This window comes from Halyomorpha halys, unplaced genomic scaffold (assembly GCF_000696795.3).
Source record: "Halyomorpha halys isolate HHAL.00 unplaced genomic scaffold, Hhal_1.1 Scaffold400.1, whole genome shotgun sequence".
NCBI classification, from domain to species: Eukaryota; Metazoa; Arthropoda; class Insecta; order Hemiptera; family Pentatomidae; genus Halyomorpha; species Halyomorpha halys.
The window spans coordinates 421195-433173 of NW_027106113.1; the positions used below are offsets into that span (position 1 = coordinate 421195).

Consider the following 11979-nt stretch of genomic DNA (forward strand, 5'->3'; position numbering starts at 1 on the left):
GTTCGGTAGTAATCTCTGGATAAAAACCAACTAGAAGAGAAATCGAATCGAAAAATGATTGAAAATTTACAGAATCGATTGCGTAATAAGTTAAATCTTTATATATTTTTTTTAATATAACGATTTTAAGCAATGGCAGAAACAGAAGTAAAAATATTAGATATTACAATAGTGTAGAGTTCTTAATAGAAATATTTATTTAATATGCAAAAACTTAATGCTAAAGTGACGATTATATTGAAGTTTACTTTATTAATTTTTGTCAAAAAAAAATAAAAAATGGTTGTTGATGGTGATTAATGGTGCAATTTAAAAATGCTGAGATAAGGTTTTCATTGTGATTTTAAACCTTCAAACACATTAACTTAAATGAATAAACAAACGTGTAGTATTCCTCATAACTGAGGAAAATGCATTTCCATTGGTTACTCTGTTTCTGGAAAAAAATGACTTCTTCACTATACCATTAACTTATATCATATCATCATTATATCACCTTTAACTAATATCATAAAAGAATTATGTACTATAAGAGATGATTTCAGTCTACATTCCGTCCTCTCCAAAGAAGAAAAATTTCATTCACCTCAACAGCCTCTCCTGTTGATTTTTGTCGAAATTGAAAATCGGTATTTGAAAATAATGTTAGTGTTAGAGAAGTGTATTAACTTTTTTCCCAAACCACACCATTTTTTCGTGGTTTTTAAACAATAATAAAGTAATGTTTACTACCTTAAATTATTTTGCCACTCCTGCACCACCGTGTCTTCTTTAATAATATTCTTATACTTCAAGGTACGTTTCGTATGATCTATATTCATGATCAAATATCTACAGTTGATCGAGTGTTCTTAAGTTTTGCTGATGATATTCCGAGGCCCCTAGAAATTCCATATTTATCCAACTGTAATTGAGGTTCTGGACCCGACGGGTGACGATGTAAAGGACTGGGGATGAGTATGCGCCAACGATGGGGATGAAATTACCAGGTGATTACTTTGTGCGAGGGCAGTCCACTAATGGACTACGATCTCCCAGTTCATTACAGCTTTAGTACCTGAACCAAGGTCTTACCCGCCGCACTTAAACCTCTCGTCCAAGCAAAAACTAATAGCTACTGCCTTCATTACCTCAGGCTCGGTTATTATTGAATCTGGCCTTTCTTATTTCACATTTCCCACGATTTTATAAATTAAAAAGATGAGTATGTGAGATTTTCGAACTGTGTACCTATTTTCTTTCGCACTGTGGAACCTTTCCAATGTGCGATATTGTTAAAAATCACAAGAATCAAACTGTGAAAAATCGATTTTCCAGCTCCATAATAGATAGTTGAAACTTAATAGTTCTGTAAAAGTTTGAAAGGTTGTCTTCTCCTTATTACGGATTTCGAATTTACCCTATGAGTTTCAGTAGGTGATATACCATTGTTTAGTCCAATACAAAAAAAAAGTTAAAACTAAAACTTTTCGGTTTTCTTCCTTCAATATTTAAGGCAGGGATGCTGCTATAACTCAGAGCGCCGAGGTTTCCGGACCTGTAAAAGGTTCATTTCTCAGTAACATTATATAATATTAAAATTTCGGAAAGATGGAAGTCCAAGATAAAAGATTTTCAAACCAAACAATATGGGAATATTTTGGTCGCAATTAGGAGAAAAATATAAATGAGAACCAGAAGATCTTCTAAAGACATAAAATGAATAAGGAAGGAAAGGCTGAATTCCCTCAAAGGAATCAAGGGTAAAGAAGGCATTATTTTATGGCAGAAAGAGGATATAATGAAAAGATGGAGCGAGTACTTCAGGGAGCTGCTGGAAGCAACTTACAAGGAGTTTGTAACAAGACAGGGAATACGACAGAGATGTAGCCTAAGTTCCCTATTTTTCGTATTGGTTCTGCATCAGGCCCTGAAAAATACTAAATTCAGATTGAAGCGCTTTCAACATAGGCATAGGAACCTACAGCCTTCGTTTTATACAATGCTCGCCGTTGCTCATGTCTTCGACATATTCTTTGCGGGACCTGCAATACAATATAAATATTATTCAAGAAGAGCTGTCCAGCATCAACATGGATATTAATCCAGAGATAACGAAATTGATATAGTTGACCTGCCAGTTGTACTGGGTATCTTAAGATATGCAACTGAGATGTAGCCTGGTGGCTAAGTGTGAGGGTTCACACGGAGTCACAATAAAAAGGAGCTGGCCAAAACCCATAGATTAACTCTGACATGACCAGCAAAAGTTTATGTCAAATTGATTTTAGGTTTGATGTTTAAGATGAAGTCACTAATCATACATAGGTTAGAATTTCAATAAAAACGATCCTACTTAAAAAACATGATTCCGAAGTCATTATAGCACTATAAAAAATAATAAAATAAAATCAGTTTTTTTAAAATAAAGATATATTGAAAAACAATTCTATCCGACTGATACCAATTCGATTGAAATTTTAGTTTAACATCTATGACTAAAAATTAAAGTCGGATGAATTTTCAAACGACTAATATCCAATTGTATACTCAGTATTGGCAGCTAAGTGGTGCCAGCCAGGTCACTGGTTCTTGACAAGATATGAAGGGTTCAGAGAGAAGTCTAATAAGCTTGGGAAGAATATTGATCCCTTGTAGACATTGATACATTATATGAAGATAATATTCCTCAAAACAATAAATTGCTAGAGAAAACAGTTTTTAGAATTAGTTTTTTTGTCTTTTTTTCTGTGGCATGAGTACACCTAGGCATGTGCCATAATTACCACACTGCTGCCAAAACTCGTATACTGTAGATGTGTGCCTTTTAGAACCTTTGTGTGTCTTTTAGAACCTTTGCTTTGATGTCTATTTATTTATTTATTATCTGGAGTTTATTTAATCGATGGCTTTTTAATTTTTCTTTTTTTTTTTATACTGAATTTGAAATGCAACAAACATGGACAGTTATTGGGGATTTCGAAGGTGGCTGATTATTAACAATATTATTAACAGTATAAAAAACAATATCTGCAAGACCAGAGACGCTAATGAAATTTATAATTTTTATTCCCAAAGAGTATGAAAGCGTCATTTATCTACATAATATATTTTTTTGTTAAATACTTGTGAGACCCGAAATAAAGTCAGAAAAAAGTATAAAGCCGGAAGTGTTGGTATGGTATTATACTTGTATGATACAACGATTCAATTAGCCTGAATAAACTACTTCCACATGATAGCAGTAGAGTCCCTCGAGAAATCGGAAGATATAACTGCACCACAGAACTTCAAAGTAATCAAAAGGTTATCAGTAAATATACAGGAAAAGTTAGACTTTTGATTTGAGATAATATCTCACTAAAGTTGAACAGCGAACCGGCTCTGGTAATGTGGATTGATGAGTGTTTAATAGATTTAGAAGACAGCTTGCCAATATTTATCTCATCAGTATTGGTTTAACCGTTATTTGATTAGCTTCTACTTATCTGTCTTTGATAGCTTACATATTATCACACAGATTGTTTACTTGATATCTTTCTGTCGGTGTACATCGTAACATCGTAAATTTCGAAGAAATTTATTTGCATAAGTTTATAGGAAAACATATTTATAGATTTTTCTTTTTTGAGTGAACATAAAAATTAAGGAAATTAACTTTTAGTTGATTTTATTGTATCGATAAAGAGAAATCTATGAGTCTAAGAAAGCTGGCTAAAAAAAAAAAAAAAAAAAAAAAATACAGGATTCATCATTCAGTTAAATAACCCTATCTATTTTAATTGAACTATAATGCAATGTAGTAGTTGGTATAGAGTAGATCGGAATGTTGTACAGAGGACCAAATATGATTTTTGGATACCATTATATATTGGTTTTTAAATAAAATTTTTAATTAATTTTTTAAACATATGTTTAAAAATTGGTAGATAACTTTAATTTTTTCAACTCTGGTTCATATTATTTAAAGTAGTAGAGAGTTCCTCGTTTAGATTTCCTTGTTTAAGAAATATTTTTTTCTAAGCCACTTAGTGTCAGAAATTTTTAAAGTCTAGCCTTGTTCTACATATAAAGGAAACCTACATAGGAAGGAACACCACCATTAATAATTTTTAGCTTTATTGGCACTGCTTTTTTTGAGATACAGTAACCAATAAGACAACAGGTGTGTAGAATCTGTTCTTTATATCTTAAGATAAAGATAAAAATTGTATTCTTTCCTAGTTAATACTAGTGAGATTTGGATGTTAGTAGATTCTTTTTGTTGTGAATTTAATTATTATATTAATTAATATCCCAATAATATTTAATTTTATTTAAATCACTCAGTCTATTCTGGGTTCGAAACTCAGCCTTTTATATCTACAGCACAAAGGGAAACACCATTAATTAATTATTAATTTCAACTTCAGAGGCCGTTTGCCGTTTCTCAGATACAGTTTTACAGTTACTGATTAAGTGACCGTTTTATCGTATAGGTATAATAGATGTGCAAGAAAAAAAATATATTTTTTGTCCTTTGGTACAACGTACATGATAAACTAAAACAGTGGCCGTTGTAGTGATGAAGAGTCCTCGAAATTGTTTAACAAATAACTTTACAACAGAAGATTATATTAATCAGTATGAAATGGTAATTATTAATTCGAAATAAAAAATTAAATAAATAATTTATTTTTTATAACAGAATCAGTGGTCGTTAAGGTTTTTTTATTAAAGGAGTGGTTGAGAGAGGTAGCTTGAAAATAATGTTATTTTACAAAGTTTTATATTACACTTCTGAAGTTTGAAGTTTTTTGTTGCTACACCAAACCACTAATTTACGAACTAGAAATCAAAATGTCTTGGCTAAATAAAGCAATTAGGATATATTATGTAAAGATTGATAGTTACTGTAGAAACTATCTAAACCAACAAAAATGCTTTATTAGCCTGTAAATAAAGATTTTCATGCAGAAAAAATTCCTGTAAGAGAAAAAAAATCATTGTACAAAATGAAGTATTCGACGCAAGGGAATAAGAGTAGCTATATGAAATGTAGCTACAATTAATAACAAAGCCGAACTTTCACCACTTCTCTACAAAAAAAAAAAAAAATCAACGTCTGCTTCTTATCAAATTTTAAAACTATTCAGTTGATAAAACAACTTCCCCTACTAAAGAATCTCAAGAGTTTCGAAAAAGAGATACTCTCCTGATATCACATTCAAACAAAAAAAATTATTTATTGTGTATGTTCAACTGATTAATGTATTCATATCAGTAGTGTATTCAGCTGAACCATATCACCAATGATATTCTTCATGAGTGATACACCATCTGAATTGTCTTAGTATAAATTAAACTATTGAAGTGGGGTGTATTTTCTGTAGTCAGTATAATTTTTATTTTATTTACTTAAATATAGGTTATGAATGATATAGAGAAACGTTGACTCCTTGCTCATTGATTGTTGTTTAAAGAAAAAAAAACTTGTTTAAAAATATTCTAATCATAAGATTTAAAAAAATTATAATTATTCCATTTTTTAAATAATTTTCGTATCTATTTCGATGTTTTTCACAGTTCCTAAATCCTCTTGTGCCCTAGAAAAACATTTATCTTAAAGATTATAATCGTGTAAAAAGATAGAACTAAAGTATATGTATGCAAGGTTTTATCAAAATTAAAAAAAAAAATATACAAAAAACCAAGTCCCAAAATTGGATGGAATATTGAATATAATATAACCCAGTTCAAGAAGTAACACAAAACAACATCGAGTTAACAACTATTAATGTTATTATTGTTATTACATGGCCGACAGACAATGGAAGTCTAAGTCCTCGAGCAATGAATTAGGAAATATATTGCGCGTTTCTTAACGTGGATTTTTCGTAGGGTGGGTCCGTCACTCCCATTCCTTTTTTTTTAGTTCCACCCATGGCAGACTGCACAAATGCCCGGAAGAGGTTGTGAGTGAGATTTGTGTTATTTTATGCTTGAAACAAGTCCGGGTGGTACCGGGACTCGATCTGACAACCTTTGGGTTGGTAGACTGGCGCGTTGCAACGCTGCTATCGCTGCCCCATTAAATGTTATAAACATATAAAATAATAATTGATATTAAAAAATAATACTGAATGGGTTAAATTTAATGTTGATTGCAGAAATTATCTATTATAAAAACAAATAACATAACTATATTAGACGAAATAAAATAATAATTATATATATGTATATATAGTTGACCGTAAAGATTTAAATATAAGTTTTAAACTATTTGCTCTTCTTTTTTTGACCGCAACCATGACCATCTGCTTATATTTAAAATAATAATTATATAATTAAATCTTCTTTGGTACAAATGGAATGAAAAAATAAATATTAGTTATTATACAATATTTCATTATTTAGTTTACTTTTTATAATGGCCTGAATTTTTGTTGTACTATTCATATATTGCTACTTCATTATTTTCTTCATGTAGGTTGTCCTCCAGACTTTTCTAAAGCTATTAGAGTTGTTACAAATTTATATATTTCATCTTACATCTATTCTCAATGAATTTATTCAAAATTTTATCATAATGAATAGTGTTAGCTAAATTCGGTTAAAATCCCACTAAGTTCACGCACACCTCAAAAAACTTTACTATAAATTACTTCTTAATGCAATACAACTTGAGAACTAATTAAGGATTTAAATACAGAAGTGGAAAGTAGAAAGAAATCAGAATAACGGATAAGGGGGGGATGCGGTAGGGCCTCAGTAAGTTAGCATACCAAGGGCGGCCTTACTAATGAATTACCCTCGTTGTGTAATCAGCCGGTGGGTGGAAAAAAAAATTCATTAACCCCTCGTCAGTATCAAAGCTATCCCTTATATATACCAGCTTTTAATTAAATGTATTATTTAAACTGCTACTATAAAAAAAATTACTATTTATATTAATTAAATCGTTTTGCAAGGTTAAAAATAGGTTTATTTGCAAATATTAAAGTTCTCGAAGAAAGGGAAATAAAAAAGTGATAATCGATTACATTTCTGACATAGTTTTATTTATTTAAAAAATGAAACAAAAAAATACTGAAATTAAGGTGTTTTTTTAAGCAAACTAAAAACTTTTTGTTTTCTTTTTTAATGCATCGTTACAAAAAATTAATATATTTTATATTTCTCCCACCTATTACTAATTTATTGCGTACAAAATACGAACATAATTTCATACATCGTGAGACCATAAGAAATCATTTACGTTATTCGAAAAAGCATTTTTCATATTCATTTAAAGAATAACTCCAAGAACTAAGCCGCGAAGTTGGATAAACGTTATGGAAATTATTCCAGCTGTCGTGTAGATTTTTTTTCTTTGGCCGCATGTTTGCACACCATAGAAGATGAAAATATACAAAGTAGGGTCATTATTCTCACGCCCATAGTGAGTTGCTTCCAGTAGGCTGACGAATTCGTTGAGAGCGAAGGATGGTATTCGAGTATAATTACCCATTTTGGGCTGTAACTTATCCAATTCAAGCAGCGTAAAGCGTGGTTAGCCTAAGGTATCATTTCAAAAATATAATTAAAAACTTATTAAAAAATATGTATCAAAATTAGATTAGAGACTAACAGGAGAGTATTAAGTTGCGTTTTGAATAGATTGTTAACAGGCAGTTTTCATTAACTGTCAGGGCAGTTAGTAATTGCATCTAATCGTTTCCGTTGCAGTTAATATTGCACCGATAATTGACCTTAATTGGAATTGGCTGTCATGATCTCTAATTAAAACCGATGATAGCCAATTCCACAAAATACAAAATACATTATTTGATTTATTACCGTGCTAGAATTGTATAATGCGATCTTAATCCTAACACCTCCAAGGGTATAATGATAGATTTTCTTTTAGTAACGTCCTGTAAGAATCTTGACGTTTGATGAATTTATTGGCCGTTTCAAGATTCAAAATAGTGTTTTGTAAGGTGATTTTTTAAGCACGTTTGTAGTTCTTTAAACTACTAATGAACTAAAAATATTACTTTAGAAGATTTTATATTAAGAGGTTTTATATTTATGTTAAGTCACTATTTCATTTGTAAAAATACTTCTATCAATATACCCTATAACAAATAAATTGATTAAATTTAATGCTATCGTAAAATTTAAGGATGATTTTTTTTAATGAACAAAATAACTATTACCTGCATTTTTACGGAAATTAAAGTTCAGAATTAACTTCGGTATATTGTAAACTTATTTAAATTAATATGTATACACATACATCATTGTTTAGTATTAACTGGCAAAATATTGCAGATTTCAAAAATCTTTTTAAAAAAAAACATTAAAAAACAATCAGGGAACTTTTTAATCTAAATAAAGTAAATACCCGGATTTCTCCAGATCAGAATGTTCATAAATATTTTTTAGTATTTTTTTTTTGTCTATAATGAAACAGAATTTGTTTGGACATTCCTAACATCAGTTATCTATAATTTACATCAGGTTTGGAGGTTCCTAACAATGTGGAGGTCCATAATAACTAATAGTGAGCTTCAAAAGATATTTTAAAACGTCTTCAAAAATGTTTTAACACGATCAAGGAACATTAATTTAATCTTTATAAAGTAGATACCCAAAGTTTACCCGACCGGCCGTTTTCTTCTCCAAAATGTTTTGCTCCAGAATTTATGTTTTATTTTTGAGATATGCTTTTCACATACACAATTGTGGTGATCAAGACTTGTATGTTAAGTATTTGGAATCAAGGCACCTCAAAACGTGTTTTTCCGTCGAAAAATAAAATTCTAAACTTTACACGATCTAAATATGTATTTCTTGTAGGTGAGTGAAAGGAAAAATTAACGATATTTATATGAAATTTAAGTTATAATTATTTTTAATATTCAAGCTGTGAAATTCAGAAATAATTATAACTAGTTCAACTTATAATAAAAATGAAAACCAACCCTGATATTATTTTAATAATTAAATTTCGTTATATGCGCATAGGTTGTAATATTCCAGGTAAAATGTTTTATTTAATATTTTAATTTACTTTTGGCAATATTATTCGTCCGGAATTTATTGCATCAGTATTTCAATGGAAGGAGAATTTACGAACATATGTAGAAACGAATTATTAAAAGTTAATTTGATGACGGTACATATTCCAGTCAGAATACGTGAGAGCCCTCTGGGAAATACGTGTAGGACCAGAGTCGGATGTTTGCTTGTGGAATATTCTGTTACTATTTTCTCCATTATAATATTAATGCTCAGCTGTATTTTCCTGGAAAATGAAAGGTTCTTGAGTCAGTAATGTAGCAAATCAATCAGTTCTAGAGTTCCACTCGACAACGATGAATATAATGATCACGATGGTGTAGGATGACTGTACTCATCTAACACTATATATTTTACTAGAATTATATATTGATTCGCACAAAGATATTTCAAATGAGTTACAATATCAATTGGACCAGAGAGTGTAGATAGTTGAAACAACGAATTTATCCACAGTAAAAGATTATGGTGCAAAACATACTTGGAGGTGTTTGTGTGAGAATACTGATACTGTAGCAGTCACATTAAAACCAGGTCATTAGCATACACTACTCTTATTCAAAGCAAAAGGTGAGTCAAAAATGAGGGTAGGGGTTTGGCCACGCCCTTGAGCTTTGGTTTACGTTGAGGTCAATAGGAGTGTCCAACAATGTAATCTAAACTGAAACAGAAGGTAGCCAATTAGCTCCTACTTCTCTGACAGGTCGCTGAGTCCATCCTAAGGCCCGCCTCTTTGACTTCATTTTTCCCACCAGCTTACCTGCTCTGTAATACTCTTAGTTAATTATTAAGAAATTAAGGCGTAAAACCTACCGAAACTATAATAATCTTTCCTTCAAGGTTAAGACCATCATAAGTTTTTTAAAAAGTATAATTTACTAAGAAATAGTTATTTTTTTAAATATTCATAACATAAAAGTCTACTCTTATGGAACCTAGCATAATAACATGACCCAATTATGTTTAAAAGCCCAATATTAATATATGATAATATCATTATAGACTTTGGTGAGCCTGGTGGATACGGTGACGAGCTGGTCGCTGTGGTGGGGCCGAGAGGCCGGAGGAACTTGGGGCCACCTACAGCAGGGCGGAGTCCTGATCAACACCCTGAGGGTGAATCCCTTGCAGAAGAGGTTAAGTGTATCCATCCCTAGGCACGGGTTCAGGTAGGTACGTTACTGCTTAATATGTTTGTGTCAATATTTTATTACGTATCAAAATTTAGTACCACTGCACTTGATGGTGCGGGCTAAGTGCTGTGGTTTCATTATTTTATCTAAGTGATTCATCTTAAGGTTTAAAATAGTTTAAAATTTTATTAATAAGACCTATGTGATTGAACTATTCTGGAAAAAATAAAAAAATAAAATATATTTTTAAAGCATTTACTTGTGATCCTCCTAAAAAATCACCAATAAAATACAATTCCTGTTCGTTAGGATGCTTTCCGTTTCTCCTATAAAGCTTATATTGCTCCAATGGGGTCAAAAGTTTCGTTTTACAAGCAAGGGGAGTAACGCACGTGGGATCACAGATTTAAATGAAACTGTTTTAGGTAGGAGAATATCAAAAAGGACCCAAAGAAAAAATATATTGGAATTTTAAAATGTTTTATATCGCCTTTGCTCTGTATGATGTATTTAGTAATTATTATACCAATCGATTTATTTTGTTCTTTACAATAAGAACAAAAGATTGAATATTTTATTTAATTAGTTTAAGCATAGAAAAACGAAAAGTCGGTTCCAGTAAAGTATACCAATATTTTATTAAGAAAAAATCAAACCATGGTTTTAATGTTTTCTGAAAACCTTAAATGCAAATTATCATTTAAATAAAACACTAGGAACTTTTAGAAAATATTTTTTCTGTCATTGTTCGTCGTTCAAGAAATAAATTTATTTTTATCTTTACGTATTTAAATCCAACGTAAGTATAACTATTTGTAAATTTCCGCTCTTTCGACTATGTGATTAATTAATTATCTTTTAGATATATGAATATTTTTTAATAGGAAAAGCATTTTCAAATTAAGATAATTTTCTCAAAAATTTTATTTCATATATGTGGTTTTAATTTGTTTTAAGAAGAGTATGCACCATTTCGTGCAGTTAAGGCGTTTCTGAACATTTCTAATGTTTCGTGCAGAAGAGTGGCTTGATCGTGGAGTTTTTGCAATTTTTGTTTTCGGGATAATAATTCCTGCAATGTCTCTTCTAATTCGGTCAAATCCAGTCTTAAAGAGAACTTTACTGGGGTTAAAAAAACAAAACGTAATCTCGGATTTTTACGGTCTACAAGGTGAAAAAAGGTATCAGTATTAGGCAATAGAATCTTCGAACAATCGGTGTAAAAGAGGTAGAACTACTAAAGAAACTGGAGAAGTAAATGATTAGGATTCTAGGTCTTAGAGAACTTAAACCCCTATATCTGAGGGTTTAGGTATCATCAAGCTGAATGACAAAGGGCATTCTTATGTCATCAGTTTTAGGTATGATATCGTCATAAGATATCTCACCTAAAACTTCCTGCATAAATTTATTTTTCAACATAAGACTAGAGTTTAAGGAAAAGTTAAGCCACAGGTTCTTCTCATCACTAAGTTGGAGCAAACTATGAAGTTTGGTCTGAAATAAATGTTATCAGCTGGCACTAGAGTCCAGTCTGTCTCGTCCTTAATACTGTATAGTCGATAGTTATAACCAACTATTGTCAATTTTTCTGGAGTAGATTTTTTATAAATTTATCACTACCAACCGTAATGGGCTATTAAATACTTTTATGTAGGTGCCTAGGAGGTGAAAGACTCTACTCTATTTGACATATTTCACTGACAGTACAAGAGAAAAGTTTGAATTGACGTTTCCCTCCAAAGTGTACCATAAATTTTAAAAGCATGAAATGCCCATTATGATTGTTCTGTGATATTTTTTTTTATTAAATAAATACAAA

General features: G+C 30.8%; 1 protein-coding gene across 1 annotated transcript in view; it reads left to right on the top strand.

The window, feature by feature from the left end:
- The window catches only part of LOC106682274 (uncharacterized), a 367154-nt gene extending 356957 nt beyond the window's left edge, over positions 1–10197 (top strand). Inside the window, exon 12 of the mRNA XM_067053653.1 lies at positions 10027–10197. Within this exon, the coding sequence (XP_066909754.1) occupies positions 10027–10197 (171 nt within the window). The remainder of the gene's footprint in view (positions 1–10026) is intronic.
- The last annotated feature ends 1782 nt before the right edge of the window (positions 10198–11979 follow it).